General features: G+C 34.0%; 1 protein-coding gene across 1 annotated transcript; it reads left to right on the forward strand.

Annotated features, from left to right (window-relative positions):
* The first annotated feature begins 548 nt into the window (after positions 1-548).
* On the forward strand, positions 549-16,744 carry LOC128223653 (carbohydrate sulfotransferase 12-like). The gene is made up of 3 exons (XM_052932926.1): positions 549-915; positions 5,923-6,041; positions 14,136-16,744. Exons 2-3 carry the CDS (start codon positions 5,924-5,926, stop codon positions 15,659-15,661), a joined length of 1,644 nt encoding a protein of 547 aa, XP_052788886.1. The 5' UTR covers positions 549-915; position 5,923; the 3' UTR covers positions 15,662-16,744.
* The last annotated feature ends 3,798 nt before the right edge of the window (positions 16,745-20,542 follow it).

Below are 20,542 nucleotides of genomic sequence, written 5' to 3' on the forward strand. Positions count from 1 at the left end.
GTGAAAATGCGCCAAGTTGTGGGGTGAAAATGCGCCAAGTGACGGGGCGAAAATGCGCCAAGTGGCGGGGCGAATATACGCCAAGTTGTGGGGTAAAAATGGGCCAAGTGGCGGAGCGAAAATGCGCCAAGATGTGGGGTGAAAATGCGCCAAGTTGTAGGGTGAAAATGCGCAAAGTGGCGGGGCGTAAATGCGCCAAGTTGTGGGGTGAAAACGCACCAAGCGGCGGGGCGTAAATGCGCCAAGTTGTGGGGTGAAAACGCACCAAGTGACGGGGCGTAAATGCGCCAAGTTGTGGGGTGAAAATGCAATAATGCGCTTTATTATTATTTGGCCAGAAAATAATGCAACAAACAAAAATTAGGTTCTAGAACGATTGTAAAATATGCAAGCTTACGTCCGATTTCAGTTTGAATATACTGGATAACTTCCTCAATTTATTTGTAATGTATTTTCGGGCACATTATCAACCAGGAGACAATGCCCTTTCCAATGATACCGTAACCATGCGGGCTTAGCAGGCAAGATACAAGAATCGTTATTTAAATTCGGGTACATGCTAACAAGAATTATAAGCTCAATGAGCTATTTTTCGTCATGAATAACACATATAAAAACATAACAAAGAACAGTGACCAGGAAATAAAGGCATATTAATTAACGTTATCGCTACCTTTCTGTTGAAGATTAGTACTGTGATCTTCGAACGTCCTGTATACAATTTAACGTCACTGACAGCTGACGATTTAAGCGGATCATACATCCACAGCTGGATAGTACTAATCATTATGGTTGTGTTTCCTCGTTTTCCAATAAGCAATTAAAACATTTCATAACGCAAAAAAGTAACACGTAGTTTATTTATCGGGGAATTGTGTGGTGAATATTTCTGGAAAGCTACAACGAACAAGAAAGGTAAATAGTTTAGTTTTAATCATAATTATATCTACTATAATAATTGATATTGAAAAACACTAAATATTTCTATTGTAATGCAATCTTTATACAGATAATATTATTTTAACATTTTAGGACGATATTATGGTAATATGACATAAGGCTTCTAAAGGCTCACGCTGGACAGCGTTTACAACAAATTTTACTTGTTATGTAACTATGCTAATCAAAATGTGAAACATTACTCAGCCATGATGTTAAATGGGGATCTCCCGCCCTCCCCCTCCCCGTCCATCTGCTAAGTTGTAATCTCTTACACAGATACTGTGTTGCTAGGCAAAAAGGAGACGACCGGCCGGCCTATTCCTCGTCCATCTTTTTGTTTACAATCTCGCACACGGACAATGTGTTTCTTGGCAAAATGGGACAGCCATCCCGCATCCTCCGCGTGAACCCTTTTCTATTATTTTCTTTCTTTTCTTTCTTTTATTACGCTCAACACATTATACATGTAAATAGAGGTAGACTTTATATTATAATATAATAAACTTATAATATAAAAAACAACAATTAATGAACCAGGTTTTGGGGGTCAGATGTTAAAGCATAATATATTTGAATTTGAAAAGACATAAGAGACACTTAACCATAACTAGTTATAGCCGAACTACTCATCTTGAAAATACTAGGTGATATTGCTAGGTGGGTTTCGCAATGTTTTAAGTTTCTATGAATAGCTGGTAAATATTCCAATCTCTCAATCAGCAAAGCTGTTGGTTGACAGGTGTTCACATATCCCTATAATTTTACTCAGCCAGGGTATTAGCTCATTCCAAATCCATCTATCTTTTAAGTCTCAATCTCTCACTCAGCCATTGTGCTACACAAACAAAATTAACACCTTAGTCAAAAAAGTGATGAATACAAGTTTCAAGTTTATTGTTAAAATCGGAAAATACATAACCTTTGGCCACGAATATTATACACAGAATGAGATGCACACTAGTTGAAAATGCGGCGAATACAAACAAGCACTTGACAAGTACATACCTCTATATACAAAAATGATTATATCATTTAACTATGAAGCAACTACATTAATCGGTAACCAAGAATTAATGCATTATTGCCAAACGATGTTCGATCAACAATTGTCACACCTTTAAAATTCTCTATAACCCATAATGAAAACATTGAACTAAAACATGAACTTCGTTTCGAGAGGTAAACAGTGCGTATGAATATCTTTGATAAAACATAAATACAGAATTTAGTTCACACAAGACAAAGGGCACTATTTCGCATCTCGTAGTTTCAATTTTAATGTAAATCAACTTTTACGGAAGCGACAAAATTTGGTCACGCATTGGTGAAATGTTGGTGTCCGGCATTTACCCGCTCAATATGATATGTGGAACGAAAATTACACGTTCTATCACATTTAAGTATATTTTGGCTAATAGTCGGTGAATTTTTGAAAGAAATAAGTCCTGTTCTTATACATACTTACATGAACGCTGCATACGGCTTTGCCGAGTTTCGCTTGGTCTGTTTTATATATATACTTACATGAACGCTGCATACGGCTTTGCCGAGTTTCGCTTGGTCTGTTTTATATATATACTTACATGAACGCTGCATACGGCTTTGCCGAGTTTCGCTTGGTCTGTTTTATATATATTTACATGAACGCTGCATACGGCTTTGCCGAGTTTCGATTGGTCTGTTTTATACATACTTACATGAACGCTGCATACGGCTTTGCCGAGTTTCGCTTGGTCTGTTTTATATATATTTACATGAACGCTGCATACGGCTTTGCCGAGTTTCTCTTGGTCTGTTTTATATATACTTACATGAACGCTGCATACGGCTTTGCCGAGTTTCGCTTGGTCTGTTTTATATATACTTACATGAACGCTGCATACGGCTTTGCCGAGTTTCGCTTGGTCTGTTTTATATATATTTACATGAACGCTGCATACGGCTTTGCCGAGTTTCGATTGGTCTGTTTTATATATACTAACATGAACGCTGCATACGGCTTTGCCGAGTTTCGCTTGGTTTCGATTCCTTATTTAACTCCATTATGTGGTGTAGTATGTGGTGTTTGTACATTGAGTGTCTCTTGTTCAGTGTCTGTCATGGCTTTGCTTTATTCATTTGATTGTTGTGTATTGTTTTGTTGACACACGATATGGTGTGGGGTTTTTTTTATATAAAATAATTGTATTCATAAACTTGATGACCATTGATCTTAAGATCGATTAGTTAAGATCACTGTGTACATAGCTGTCGATCTTCTGCTGGACTTCGAACATAACCGTTGATCTGGTTAGGCAAAGAACAATTTTAGGAACTCTAAAAAAATTAAAGGAATTGTTTTGTTTTGTTTTTTTAAGAATATATATATTTGTATGGTGTATATTGATAAACTGAGTATGTTTATTATTTCTTCTAGATTTCTTCTTTATAGTAAAAGCGTTCTGTGCTATATTGTGTAACGACCGCGCCTTCTTGCACTCTGTCACGTAACGCCACCGCTCACTTAACTTTCGTGATAGTTCGTTCAGTAACCAACCAACAACTGTTCAAGTGTTCTAAGTCTTTATTGTTCCACGTTCTTTCTAAGTATAATAATCAGTATATAATACAGCATGGCATTTAAGGTAATCCCGCATCCTAACTGCCGTCCATTAAGGACCCAAGGCCGGTCTCCTTCCGTGCCTAACAAACTCTCCTTTCACATCCCAAATCATCTCTTTTATACTAATTTGTACTAATTTGTTGTCTACCTATGACAGCTTTACAACCACAGGAATACACGTTTTTGTAATTAACATGACCGTTTTGTACATTTGTACCAGGTCGGCTGTCAACCATCTTCATATTCAAATGACAATCAAATATGCCCTACATTACTAAACATGCAGTATGTAGACACATATCCATTTAATTAAATCTTAATTATATCTTAATTATAACGTATTACGTCACATTCTATAGTATTAAACTCTGTTACGTGACAACTCTAGACCAAACCACGGCCTATTCGTGCCATATCTTGATTTTTTCGGATAAGTGTTCCATGTTTCTAGTTTGTGATTTTTGTTTAGTGTCTTTGGCGTTTACCCTGTGCCATTAAACGGGGTTTATGTTTAAACTTTTGGCTACCGAGCTTGTTTCTGTAGCTTTTCACAGTATTAGACACACAATCTATTACTTAATTTTGAGAGTATGTTATAAAAGCCGACTTTTTAAACATATCTAAAATAATTTTATTGAGAAAACTTCGCTTTTATATCTTAAACCAAAGGTTTTTCCTTACAATATAGTCAGATGCTTTATGAATTGACACTATGAAGCCTTCAATCCATTATCTCGAAAATATCAAAAGTGTAAAATTTTATTAAACAATTTAAACAAGAAAGTTGAAAGTTCAATCTTCCTATTGATAATAAATTCATTCACCATGACAACTGGCCAAACAATTTTTCCAGTATCTATATTTAAATATAATTCATCTTATGTAAAGAGAATATCAAATTCTTCAAACATGCTGTTTGATATGGTGGCATATAACTGCCGTAATATAACCTGATAGCATTTCGTGTTATCCACTTAATTTTCGCGATAATTATCTAGCTATCTAGTAACTATTCGCGATACTTTTTTTGGTAAGATAAATATCATAAGACTAAAAACAGGCTTGAAATTGTCCAGAACTGCCACCTATTACCCTTTTTAGGTATACAACACTAATAGGTTAGCTAGTTATGGTTTTCGAATTCCACTTAATAGGTAACATAATAACTGGTTAACTAGTTAAGATTCGTGTTACAACATATCTAATATGCTCCTTTGGCTTCTAGCAGTAACTGGTTATCTAGTTATGGTTTGCGAATTCCACTCAATAAGTTACATAATAACTGGTTAATTCGATAATACACGGGTTGCCAGTTATATCTATAAATATATTTATAGAAAGTACTTATGATTTGCGTATTTCAATTAGCAAGTGGTAACACGAATCTTATCTAGTTAACAAGTTAGTATTTTAATTTTTATTCTTTAATTCTGCATTGTAGTATTATTAAATAAATAACCTCGTCGTTAACTTGAAATAAAATATATCGTTTGGATAATTTACGGAATGAGTGTATTCTGTGTCAATCTATTCTTTCTTAAATATATTGTTTTACTGAGTACTTCTTTCTTTCAATAACTTCAAATATAATATTTTGCATTTTTATCTTTCGCTGTCTTAAGTTTTATAGTGTTTTCTTTCAATTTCTGTATATTGAATTTTGTAACACTAGACTTCTATTTACTTTTAGTTTTAATCATTTTTTTTTTCATGAGACTTTTTTACTTTAAGTATTAAATGCCAGGTAAAAAAGTTCTACCAAATAGTGTTATAGGACAATGTGTCATGTTTATTTTAAGTAAATGTGTTATTTTTCAGATTAGATTTTCAAGAAAATAAAGGCTGGCATAATGTTGTCAATTCCTTGAAAGAATTATTCGAATTACTGTATAAATACTTATGTCTAAAACTACAGAAACAAGCTGAGTAGCAAAAAGCCTAAACATAAACTACCATAACTACAAACATAAGGCTATCTTTAGGCAAGTTTTCACAGTTAAATTAATTGAATGGACTATAGTAATTATAGGACCAATAAAAACAGTTTTGGCTATTTTTGACAAAACCGAAAGAACTACTCGTATTAAACATTTGTCTGCTGACGAACATAATAAAATGATATACAAATGAAATAAAAACAAGCATCAAAAATAAACAGGCATTAATTAAGACATAATTGCACATCTGTTTCTAAACAAAATATAATCGAAATAAAAAATGTTGTTACCTTTCAAATATAAAGAACAGCTTCACGATCATCAAATGTTGACACGTTCACAACGGTCGATTGTCGATACTCTATATTCGTATGGACATGGGAAACTTTGATAATAATCAACTCAATCTTTAATCAGACACAATTTATTATCTCTTTCTAGAATGCTCCTTAAGACGTCATTTCGACCGTCCTTCGCAACCTTTGGCCTTGTTCTAGTGGTAGCGCTCATGGCTTTATACGTCATTTCCGGTAAACAGAGGTCGCTGTTTTTTGCTTCGGGTAGGTTGAGTATTTTAATTATTTAATAATATAAAATATTTTATCTTTGGTCGTGTACCTCCCCACGTAACGACTGTATTATCACCGAGAGAAATCACTAACACCACGTTACATTACTTATATGAAAAGACTATAATATCAAGATTTATGCTTAATTGTTATGTGATATTTCTGTTATAAGACTATGTTTCCATTGAGATTAATTATTGTGTAATATTCCCGCTGTGGAACATTTCGTTCCGAGAATGGTAATTTAATTAGTTACGTGATTTGCAGAATATTGAATAAGAGATATTAATTATAGAAACTGCAAGAGGCCCCTTTTACAATATATATTTTGTTTATGCACACGTTTTATTGCAGAAACAATTCTATATGTAGATTGTTTTGTTCCTTTTCTTGATGTCTTTGCTGTATTTGTTGCTACTACCTCCATTACACTCTGTAAAAACGCCATTCCCAGATTGTAAATTAAATATGTTAACTTCGTGCCAACGGAAGTGATTATTATAAGGTGCAAAAACTTGTTTCACAATCGTTGTAAAAATAATAAGTTTAAAATAAACAAAATATGTGAATTCCATATGATTAAACAAGAGCCCGTTCGAGCCAACGCATGTTGTTGTTTTTTTTATTCGAAGAAGAATCATAATTCAATAATAACAGAATTTTTTTTGATTAATGGGCAAAGTAAATGGTTGTGAAAAACGACGTCAATCACACCTGCGAAAAGCAAGGCTCTGACAATATCTCGGCTTATTGGGGAAAAACAGACGAAGATGAAAACACTTAAACAGTACGATTCTGGTATATATCGATTGTTTATTCACAGGCGCTTTCTTGCTATACTCGAATTATTTTGTGTTATTCAGTATTACTTCCATTGAATGTAGAAGACACTTTTTGTGGCACAAATGTGTATGCTTTCATTAAAATCTGAATGGCCTAAAATAGTTTAAACCAGGGGCGAATAACGTATGCATAGCTCTACTTAATAACACCATGTAAGAGCCTTTTTACTATACAATGACCTGCATTTAGTAAGATAGCGCAATCCGGTAAAAATAGAAAAGTCCTCGGTGTTTTAACAATTTATTTTTAATGCAGACTTTCTGTGTATTGACCTGAAACGAAACAGCGCTATCTATGAGACAGACAAATTCTTAAAATGTGACCTTTGCTTACATGTAGAGTCGAAACCCGTTGTCCGAATTACTTCGAGCCTCGCGAATATCGATCAAAGCGGGAATGCTAGAGCTACACATTAAGTTTAAAAAATCGTTCAAGATCAACTTCGAGCCACCGAGGAAATCGAGCCAAGCGATATCGAGCCTGACGGTTTCGACTGTTTTGGATAGCGCTCGATAAAAAACAGCTTAAGCAGGACACCTCAAGTCTGCATCATAGTGTAATTTATTGTCAGGGTTAAATGCAATGTTTTTAAAACTGGGGAGAACTCCACAATGTGTGGCTTGCGTTAAAGAACCCTACAAGGACCGCCGATTGGGCTCCAATCAACCCGATTAAAGGTTCCACATAAACTTTCACCAGGCTGTGACTTTACACAAAATGCTGAAGATAAATGCATCTCATGTATGCAGTTGTTATCATGTAGGCAAAGAAATCGAATTTAGAATGAAAAATAACATACAATCAATCCACTCATTTATTTTTCATTCAATAATACATTACCAAATACATTTCTGGATTCTGTTTAATGACATCTGACCACGAAACATGTATGTTCATAGGGAGGCGGGGGCAGAAAATGCTCAAATTCTCTTTCAGTCACTAGACACTTTTGAAATCTACCACTTTACCTGAGAGTATATTTTCAATTCATATTTAAATGAAACACTTACCTATTCTTGATCTAAGAAATATGTACGCTCCAGTGCTGACGTCACGTCATAACGGGTATTATTGCGCAATATCAAAAGGACGCCTAAACACAAAATATTGCGTCATTTACATGACATTTATTGTGCTTTCTTATGTCTTTTAGTGATTTAAACCAGAAATGTTTGTAATAAAATGGTAATTTCTACTATGTTTTGATCTGGATGTCATATCTGACTCTTGACTCTCGATTTTAATTTGCTTCGGCCAGCGCCTCATGAATTCTGAATCTGCAAAATTCCACTCTAGTCGAATACGTACTCCTGAAACAAAACGCAGTACTAATTGCATGCTACACAGCTCTCAGAATAATGACAAATCTCTCATCAAGCAGGTATCTACTTTCATTGTAACATTTTCTTTAACAAGGCATTCAGCTCTAATGAGGAGTTAAGGCGACGATAATATGACAAAATTAGTCTCCACTTATTTATAACTTTCTTCAACGCAACACGAGCATTTGAAGAAATCAAAGATAAACCAGGCAAAACGCTATTTCTAACTCGATAATTGAAAGAAAATAAAATGTTAAAAAAGTAATTATTATTTAATAGTATGAATACATTATCCATTAATTATCATTAATTTTGCTAGGCGATTAATAGTCGTTCCCTTTTAGGAATATTAACACTTTTCGTGGTAATAGCGACTTTGATGTCGTATGTAAAAAGAGTTTGAATTAATAATATAATAGATTTTATTTTAGTGTTTATGAATATTTGTTTTATTTGTTCCTGCCTGGTATGCAGGTTTATACATTTAAACGCTATCTGACACTATAATCCAATCGGTATGCCCAAATCTGTCGCTATAATGCATTCTTATCCCGGAAACGTTACAAGGCTTTATAGAAAGTAATTTCATGCGGAAGTAGATCTCCTTCACACAGTTATGCTTAAAAGGACCTATTTCTGTTCTAAAGAGAAGAAGATATCCATGGAAGAAATATGCCCAAACAGTACTAATTTTGTTCCCTCACATAAATATTATTTAAACAAATTGATTTCCCTCACATATATATTATTTAAACAAATTGATTTCATTAGGAAGTAAAGAAGTATTCCCTTACATAAATGTACCGAAATGGAAGCTGTTTATACTAGAGGATTACGAGCAGGTAGATCTAGAGCACAATCTTGTCGCACGACCAATAACATTGCACTTTATAAAGCAAGCGCAGCAGATACGCTACGATAATCAATTATGAGCGTTGTTCCGCCTAGATGTTGCACCATGTGTGTGCGGTTTGTAATTGCATTATTTTTTTTGTTGAATCATGCCAATTCGAGGAAAAGATGGGTTATAGGTTGATTGGTCGGTTTCTCAGCCGTGTCCGCATAATAAACTCGCGTGAAACATAATCTAGGACCTTGACACTTCTCTGGAAGCTAAGCATATGACCACATATGTTATCGGGGTGTAAATGAGACAAGCCAATGAAAGGTCTTCACGTGTCAATGGCTCACTCAAGTCAAGTCAACATTTCATTAGCAACTTCAATTACATGTAGAACATTGCCAGTACACAAAGAACATACTAGATGGCATTAATGACAAGACAAAGAGTAAAATATAAATTTAAAATAAATATTAGATATTTTTTACAAAATTTTATCTTAAGGAGAAAAGTATGAACTACAACTATACATGAAATGTATTTAAGCATGTTAATTATGCATAGCTAGCATTTCTTTTATCCTTAGCAAATGATAAATAAGTATAAATCAAAATGTATTTTTACGAGCTCCCATGCGAGACTAATTGTCCCTAGAAAATCGCTATATTTCTAGATAGGCATCCCAAAATCCCCATTTTAGCTCTAATATCTGTTCAGAAAAACTTTAGTTTAAGAAAAAAACATTGTTATAACATGCTGGGGTAGAATCGAAACTGTATAATAGTGCTGCAAATGGATAGGAATATCTGGCTTATTTCTTGGACTAACCGGTCTGTGTCTGTAAACAAGGGTTTAAATATATCAATGTAACGGACTAAGTCTGTAGTTTATGAAAATGCATGTTGCAGTTGTGAAAACAGTGGTAGAACATTGCTATCAAAGATGGCCGCCGAACATCATTGTTTTGACTATAACTGTGATTATAACCAAAAAATAATAATTTTCTGTACATTTAGTGATATCACTAAAAACGTACGATCAAAACATTCATACAATTTAGATAAAAACTTATAATCAATGGTTAAACTGATGATTGTACCATTTCATTCATATAAATGGAGATAATCTGCTACTAATAAAAGGTTATTTCAACACATAAAATCATACCCGATACATAAAGAATATAAAAAATTGTAGATTCAAAATATTAAAATAATTACACCATTCAGCTGAATTTAAATAAAAATGTTTGTGCTTTGGTAATTGAACTGAAGTGACTTAACTTGTAACATCACATGCAAGTGCTAGGAGTTTAACTTCTTGTTTATCATATGGAACTTCAGTAGCATTTTCATGGTCCTTATAATTTCCATCCAACGTATCATTTTATATAATAGGGGATCAACAAACATCTTCTGAGATGACAGAGACATTTCAACAGAAAAATGTTCACTATCTAGTGTTTCAGTATTTCGCGAGATTCGTCTTCTTAATACACCAACAGCTTTGTGTACTATGCTTTCATCAGAAGCTAGGTCAATTTCAATGTCCTCATCACTGGCATCATGAACACTTTGTTCCAACTCTTTCTAATCTCTTAAAACTTCTCATACAGTAACATCTTTTGAGCAAACTAAGTCTGGTTTACCATTTTGATACACAAATACACAAATGTCAATTCAAGCCATACATCTTGCAGAAGGATTTTGAAGTAAAAGCTTCCGTATGTTTCTACATTATCACCAACGTCTTCCCTTGCAATTTCAATAAATCTGTTCCTCAAGTCAGTGAGTTTGTAAACCTTCTTTTGTGTCATGATAGAATATGCATACTCTTCTTTTAATTGAAATGCTGCTGATCTATATCTAAATTTCTGAGCAATGCTGCTATTAATTTGGTCTGCCTTAAGGTTAGTATCATACTACATGTATTAATTTTTGGTAAGACAGCGTTTCTTTGGGTGATTGCGAGCCTCCAGAGCCACAAGATCCCCATTTGAAACACTTCTTCTACGCCTATTAACCTAAGAAATATCATTCTTTATTTCTGCTGCTTTCAGGACTTTTGAGTATGTACTTGAGTCAATTGACGTTTCTACCATGGACCAACCCCTGTCTGGTCTTTGATTACTTGGGTATCTTATATCACACGTTTACCACAGATGAAACGTAATGACTTCCAGTCAAATGCAATTGAGGATGATCTTTTTGTTATTGTTACATTTTCATTGTTATTTATTTCAGGATCAGTTTTTTTTTCAGACTTGATATTGATATATAAATATACAATTACAATGCGTGTCTGTCCACTTTGTACAATGATTGACTAGATTACCCGGAGTGATAAGCAGATGTGCAAACACACATTTTCTGACATATATCAATTACCTTTCTGCATATGTTACCACCATGATCATCCGCATTTGGTAAACATACATGCATTAGAATAATTATACTTTTGTCTCGAGTGATGGGTGATAAAATTGAAAACAATAGTCCCGTTTTGTTTCATTGTTAAATTTTGGTATGGAATTGTTAACTGGAAATCTAACTGGCAGATCATGATATTAAATACACCAAAATATGTGATTAAACGAGAAGGTTCTGTGTAATGGTGACATTAATCTTAATTTGATAGCCTTATACAGTGCGTGTATACCACGTGATAAATTGTGTCATAAAACTTGGGGTATAATGTACAGAGCACGTTTACCAACTGAAATACCTGAGGTATAATAAACAAAGCGTGTTAACCAAATGTAATTACTTGATTTTAATGTACAGAGCACGTCTTGGATACAATGTACAGAACATGTTCACCAACTGTAATAACTTGACGTATAATGAACAGAACACGTATAACAACATTTATTACTTGAATATTATGTACATGGCACGTTAACAAACTGTAATAACTTGGATATAATGTCCAGGGCACGTTTGTCAACTGTAATAACTTGAATATAATGTACAGAGCACGTTTACCAACTGTAATTTCTGAGGTATAATGTACAGAGCACGTTTACCAACTGTAATAACTTGGATATAATGTATAGAGCACGTTTACCAACTGTAGTAACTTGGATATAATATACAGAGCACGTTTACCAACTGTAGTAACTTGGATATAATGTACAGAGCACGTTTACCAACTGTAGTAACTTGGATATAATGTACAGAGCACGTTTAACAACTGTAGTAACTTAGATATAATGTACACAGCCTGTTAACCAACTGCACTAACTTGAGAGTTATTGTACAGAGCATGTTTACAAACTGTAGTAACTAAGATATGATGTACAGAGCAGGTTTACCAACTCTAATTACTTGAGGTATAATGTACAAAGCATGTTTACCAACTGTAATTACTTGACGTATAATGTACAGAGCACGTTTACCAACTGTTATAACTTGAGGTACAATGTACAGAGTGTGTATATCAACAGTAATAATTTAATTTTAAGGTACAGGGCAAGTTAACCGACTGTAATAATTTGGATATAATGCTCAGAGCAATGCAAAGAGCACGTTTACCAACTGAATGGACTTGAGTTAAGATGTACAGAGCACGTTTACCAACTGTTATAACTTGAGATATAATGTACAGAGCACGTTTACCAACTGTTATAACTTGAGATATAATGTACAGAGCACGTTTACCAACTGTTATAACTTGAGATATAATGAAAAGGGCACGATTACCAACTGTTATAACTTGAGATATAATGTACAGATCACGTTTACCAACTGTTATAACTCGAGATATAATGCAAAGAGCACGTTTACCAACTGTTATAACTCGAGGTATAATGCCAAGAGCACGTTTACCAACTGTTATAACTTGAGATATAATGCAAAGAGCACGTTTACCAATTGTTATAACTTGAGATGTAATGCAAAGAGCACGTTTACCAACTGTTATAACTTGAAATATAATGCAAAGAACACGTTTACCAACTGCAATAATTTGAGATATAATGCAAAGAGCACGTTTACCAACTGAATGGACTTGAGGTAAGATGCACAGAGCACGTTTACCAACTGTTATAATATGAGGTGTAATGTACAGAGCACGTTTACCAACTGTTATAATATGAGGTATAATGTACAGAGCACGTTTACCAACTGTTATAATATGAGGTATAATATACAGAACATGTTAATCAACTGTAATAATGTGGATATAATGTACATAACACGTTTGCCAACTATACTAACTGAATTAAATGTACAGAACACGCATACCAACTGTAATAAAATGAGGTTTAATGTACAGAGCACGTATGGCATTTATATATATATATATATATATATATATATATATATATATATATATATATATATATATATATATATATATATATATATTGTGTGGGGTTTTTTTTTTGGTCATTTCTAAAATATTATAAGTTTTCAGCAAGTAAAAACCAAAAATAAATAAGGCCACCAGGCATCATAGTCTAATATAAAGGTTAATTGAACAATCAGAGAACTGGTTCATTTGTGGGTCGGATTGCTTATGTATGTTTAAATATTGTATAAATATATGTAATTTCTTCATTCATTGCTCTATATGAACACATTCTGGTGTGTAGATATGAATCCTTTCCATCTGAGAGTTTTCCTAATAAACGTTTTGTTATTTTATACACAAAACTAACCCCCATGTACATTTGTATTGATCATAATAAATCCAATATGTCATACATATTTATGTCTTCTAAAACACAGATGCTCCAGTATGAGTTTTCTAATAGAAATATCTGCTTATTTTTATACGTTGTATTGCTTTGGGGATGGTGTTTTCACCAAAGATGGTACTTTCTTTCGGTGGTAATAATAACAGCGATTAGATATTTTACGGTAAAACTCTAGAACAATTATCATGTGATGGAACCATTTTTCCACTAGAAAGATCTTAATGACATGCAATTCACGAAAATTCAGTGAATATAAAAATAAAATTTATTTCGAAATAGAAATTGTAACGCACATTACTATACATAATATGTACATATATTTAAGCATGATACGCCATGGATTGACGAACGCTTTTTCATTTACTCAAATTATTTTACAGAAAAGGCGATCAAGCATGATGTTCTGGGCTCAAACGGCAAATCAGGTTTCCCTTCAACGCAGCAAGTGAATGTAAAAACTACTTTTAGTCTAACCGAAAGGGAAGGAACTTCCAGAAACGACTCCTTAGCCAAGGCTGACAATGAAGAAGTGTCCACCAAAGATTCCAAAGAAGGGTACGCAAAAGCAAACAGAAACCAACCACAGAGCCGACGATTGTCTGGTTCAGAACCTGTCACAGAAACTAGGAAATTGGAAAATGAGTTAGTAGCAGTAAAGGAAAATGGTCTTTCACATGTAGATGTTAATTCGCCAACAACAGAATGGTCATCCTCAACACAACTGTCATCAAGCAAGACAACATCCTCACATTATAGTGTGTATAAGAGTGTAACTAATAATTCAGATAAAGATGAAAGTGGCGAGGTGACAGCTCAAGTGGAGTTGGTTGACAACGTCATGGACGGCTATAAAATAGAGCACAACAAGCGAATAGAACATATAAATAGCGTTTGCAATAACTATGATATAACTAAAAATGACGCTTACAAAGGAACGTTTGAAGGTACATTTATGCAATCAAGGATCTACAACTTCACAGTTTGTAAAGTAGCTAAAGTTGGTTCAACATTTTTGGTGCAGATGTTAAGTATTTTAGAGAGAGGTATCGACCATGGTGCATTTTTGCTTTCAATCAAAAGAAGTCACGTGCATTCTAGTACTAACTACTTCAGATCTTCAAGAGAAAAAGCCAGAACTCAAAAAACCATACTTATATCGCGCGATCCGTACTCTCGACTTTACTCTGCTTTTATAGATAAATTGTACTTACCAATTATGTTTGGAATAAATTATAGAATATTAAAAGTACCCTACAATAAGCCAAATTTTAATGGACATTGTCCAGGGACGATTTCGTTCAAACAGTTTTTGGAACACACAGTTAAAGAAGCATTCAAGGGACGCAACTTTGATCACCATTGGGCGCCTATTTCGGCCTATTGTCATCCATGTGAAGTGAAACCATTTCTACTTATGAAGCAGGAAAGCTTCGTAAAGGATGTTGAATTTGTTCTTGACACTTTAAATGTTACAAAAGAAAAGAGAAACTTCATTAGTAAGACTTTACACAATAATCGAATTGAAATTACAATTCCTGGTTATGTGGAGACGATATATGGCTATGCAAGAAACGAATACGTTGTGAACTGCCTTGGATGGAAAGGCGTTGCACAAAGAGTATGGACGTCCTTCCAGATACAAGGATACATAAGTCAAGATATCGACTTTCCGTCTGAAAAATTCGAACATTCCGACAGATTTTTAGACCACAAGTACCTCTCCATGGTGATATTGGACTATATCAAAACAAGACCTTTGTCATCAGAAGAGAGAAAACAGCAAAGGCAAATGTATTTATGCAAAGCTTATGAGGATGTTCCTAAAAGCATTATAGTAGGATTGCAAGAGATCTTTAAGTACGACTTTCTGGTCTATAATTACACAAATGTGCCGCCATGCTGGTAAATTGTTAAATTGTTAATCGGGTCTTTCATAAAGACCAAATGATAAAAACAAAATACATATATATTTTTGTTCATGAATCATAACCACATTGAAAGAGCCTATCAATAATAAACACGGGGATTTACTCGGTTAGTATACAAAACACTTGTCCCTGGCGTGTATGGTCACTATTTTTAGAAACCACATAATATTGATACAATGGTAAACACGCGAAACCGGTCCATCAGTCAAATAACAGAATTTATCAAGGAGGGTTTATCCCATTTCATTTTTCAACGGTTGGCAAATCAACTAGGATAATGTATATATATATATTTCTTTCATGCTTTACGATGAAATATGGGGTTTAAACAGTGAAACAACAACAGTGAAAATATCAATTTGATATTTTCACTGCAAAATAAGGAGTGAAAATATCAATTTTCAGAACTACTTTTAAAATCCTTTGTTGTTACATGTACTTGCCTTGGTCAAAACAGAACACTGGACTTCAGTAAAATGTTAAAAAAAAATAAAGAAATATTTTATAAATTTAAATAAATATATAATTGGAAATTAACAACTTACCGTTTATTACCGGTTATCCCGTTTATCAAACATTTTACTGATCTTTGAAGCTGAATGTTCGAACATTTGCTTTCATTCCAAAAAAATTACAGACAAAAACAACTGTTCGGACATAAATAAAATTTTATAGCATCGTTCAAATGTATTTTGAACTGTTATCCATTGTAGTACGTAAAATGAGCTTCCTGGAGAATTCACACAACAATTTACAGATAGATCCGATATTTTTTACCCCACCCACATTTCAAAATGTGTCAACAAACTAGCGTGGCATTTACTCTTCTGGAAAACAAACATTTTAAAGCGAAACAGACTGGTCTCTGACAGTAAGATGACTGAATATTAACTTTCTATAAAAACACGCGTATATGCAGTCTTAAACTAAGAAGAATGGTTAAAATCCAATGAGTATCCATTTGTTTTGCTAACACATTTGACCTTCCAAATTTTCTTTCTATAAATAGCGGCGTAGTAATTTGGTTAAAATAAAAAGTGTTTTCATTATTTTTTGGAACATTTGTGCACTAATAATACTTCATTTTTTACTGTTCATAAAACTTTGCAATAAAAAACGAGCGAATATTAAGCTATAAGAATGAATAGCAGAGAACTATTTCTCAGCAAACCGAAAGTAGAAAAGTTGACAGCTATAATTATGCATGAGGGGCGCCCCACGGGTAGCGGCGTAAAGCCCACCCTTTTCCAAAAAGGGGGTAATTCAGAAATAAATAAAAAAACAAATAAAACTCCGAAAATAAGCATAAAAGAAACAGAAAATTTGTTTATTTCAGTGTAAGATCGTATTTAATTTCACTTGTTTTTCTATGACACTCGTGAAATAAAATACGATCTTACACTGAAATAAACAAATATCCTATATATATATATATTTCCGGAAAGATCATCAAGTGAATTAGGAAAAAAACCTTTGTGATAAATCTAATAATTGGAAAGGTTTTCAATCCAATGTATTCGTACTAAGAATGTATATATGTACTGAGTTTAAAAGTTACGAATACATTCGATTGAAAAACCAAGATCTTACCCCATTGTTATATTTCTTTTCATCAATACCTTAAAAAAAGTACACATTGGCTCTGAATCCGATTTCCCTATTTAATCTTAGATCATAAAGTACAAAGTACAAATACTAAATATTGGGATAAGTATATTGTCTAATAAAATTACTTTAATTTTATAACTATGTTGATGTGTAATTGGTTGTGTTTTATAGCAATTGCAGTTTGTATGTTATGTTTATAAAAAGATTGGCCAAAGTGTTCGATTGCTCGTGCCCAACGAGGACATGTTTTCTTGACCTCTCAGAAAGCGTACCTGTACTGTAGCCGATTGTATAAAACTTTGATAACTTGTCCACACGTTATCTTAGGCAAATTTGCACATTTAAATTATATAATAATAGTTATTATTGGATAAATTCATGCCATTCAATATTTTGGCTAACCTTGACCAAACCAAAGAGCCAGTATTATATAATTGATTGCTTATTTCTACCCAACTGACTCGAGTGGGAGTTTTATTAGCTTTAAACTGCTTTTATTGTCGAGCTTATTTGAATTAGTATAAACTTACAAATGTTATTATTTCAGTAAAAACATGAGAAAATTGTCGATATTAGAAAAATATTAAATATTTAGATTTCCCATTTAATTAACCGTTCGCTTTTATTATCAATGATGCGTATTTATTTGGCAATTACATAAATACTGTATGTATAGCCTTCCATGAAATGTTTACCAATTACCAATCCTATTCTAGTATACAATATACTATGTACTTTATACCAGTATTTGTATGTAATGTATACAATTTATCACGGACCCATAAACTTGGTTACCTGTTTTATCTCCCGATCGTCAGACATTGTCAAAAAAACCCGTTACTTTATCAGAAATACGAGAATTAAACTGGTACTACTTCTACACAAATGCAACACAAAATATATAAAATGAAAACCAACTACAGTAGTAGGTAGCAGCAGTAGATATGAAGATTGCCGCGGATGAATGTTATACAATTTCTCAAGCCGAAACAAGATTGCGGATGACTCCAGAATCATTCGGACCTCATCGGCTTTTATTTTCCATCGATCGAAAATGGCCAAGGAGTTCCGTATGCTTCAGAATAAACACCGGCTACGAGCTCGCGCTCTATACGAGTTAGTTCAAATGCTCTTAATATACATTGAAGAAAGTGTCCAATCCACGGTTTATAGGTCCGTGATTTTATAAATCGGAATTGTACAACATTTCAAGAACTATAATTGCTTACTCGCTAACTTTAAAAAGTTTCCAGTTTCTTATATACAAAGACATTACTATTTCACAAAAAATACTCAATACTTATTTCACATTATTCGACATACTTGTAAAATAAAATAAATATTTGTAATATCGTAGTTTTTTAATTTAATTATATCAGTTTGATATTGATGTATACATACTGTTACTATGGTAACGTGATATTTTGTTTCTTTCGAACAATGTAAAACCAAATTGTTTTGATCCTTCTCAACCCTATCTATTTTGTCAACACAACTGACTGAAGTCGGTTAATTATACTAATATAATAATGGACGTGAAATGTTAATTTGATCAGGAATTTTAATGATAAATGAACACTACATGGATAAACACAGTAGTCAAAAATTCTTTAAGAAATACAGTTTAGAGGCACAATGGCCCAAAACAGGGAACTAAAGGTACAGAAATACCACAAACAACCACATTATCGAAAAGCCTTTAAATCATAAATTCGTTGTTGCTGTTGTTCTTGTTGTTTGGCGTTGGTGAAGGTACCACGTTTAGGCGAAGGACTGACAAGTAAAACAAGATAAAACACTACGTCAGTTAAGGTTCTGCATTGTTTGAAACAGACAGACATAATTTCCTCTGTTCTTTTGAGGTTGGGCTGAATCGCTGGACATATTAAGTACAACAAATAAAAGACCATATCAGACATATGTGTTGCTTATCCTTTTTAAATAAAACAAGAACAGATTGACCCCCAAATGTCGCTTTTAAAAATCGCGCGTTGAAACAGATTAAGTGTTGATTATAAGTATTTAGGAAGCATGTACAATATGATGACTTCAAAAGCAATTATTCTATATTGCCAATAAGGTCAACAAAAATTACGTACTACAAACCTTTTCATTATTTTTTGTGGCGTCTACCAATTATAAAGTCATGCAATGTAAATCTGTAGAAGGAGTTAGATTCACAATATAGTCATTCATAGTAAATATACTAAACAGTTTGTACTATAAGATGATTTCAAGTGCAATACTTCTGAGTTGCTAAAGTCAAGTTCAGTGGAAAATATGACATGTACTTCTAGTCATCGTGCTGGTCACTTATAAAGCAATACCATGTTAGTCTGAACAACAAAGTGTTTATTCAAAGTGCATAGGTACCATGTATTATATGGCAGTAAATCTGAGTTTCCAGGGTCAAAGTCAACAAAAAATGATGTCCCGCGCCAAAACCATGAATACTCCTCGTGCTGGTCATTATTAGAAAACATGATGTTTAACGTACGGACGCACCACCATGTAGTGACTCCTACATGCCCCCTTCAAAAGTCCAGTTACACTGAAACAAATATCTTCTTACATGTGACATTAAGGTATAATTTAGCATTTACTATATGTGTGCTTTATACGCAGAATAAGTCCTCTGATGGCTTAATGTGTCAGCGATGATGCAATACGTTAGATATTAAAATGCTAATACGAATTGTGATAGTACCGCTTCCTCCAAACTAGAATCAATGTATTTGTATGTATCAATGTGGTATACCGGCGATACGGCCGATCTCTGTTATGGTCAGGATTGGTGAACCATATGGCCAAGATTGGCGCAGATTGGCGAACCATACGGCCCAGATATGCAAAATCTACGACCCAGATTTTCGGACCATACGGCCCAGATTAGCGTTCCATCCGGCCAAGATAGGCAAGACCTATGACCCAGATTGGTGGACCATACGGCCAAGGCTTGTAGACCGTACGGCCCGGATTGGCGATACATCCGGCGCAGATAGGCAAAACCTACGACCCAGATTGGCGGACCATACGGCTAGGACTGGTGGACCATACGGCCAAGATTGGCGATCCATAAGGCCCGAATTGGAGATCTATACAGCCCATATAGGCGAAACATACGGCCCAGATAGATAGGCGAAACATACGGCCCAGATTGGTGGACCATACGGCCAAGGCTTGTAGACCGTACGGTCTAGATTGGCGATCCATCCGGCCCAGATATGCAAAACCTACGACCCAGATTGGCG

The sequence above is a fragment of the Mya arenaria genome, chromosome 17, assembly GCF_026914265.1.
Source record: "Mya arenaria isolate MELC-2E11 chromosome 17, ASM2691426v1".
Taxonomy (NCBI): domain Eukaryota; kingdom Metazoa; phylum Mollusca; class Bivalvia; order Myida; family Myidae; genus Mya; species Mya arenaria.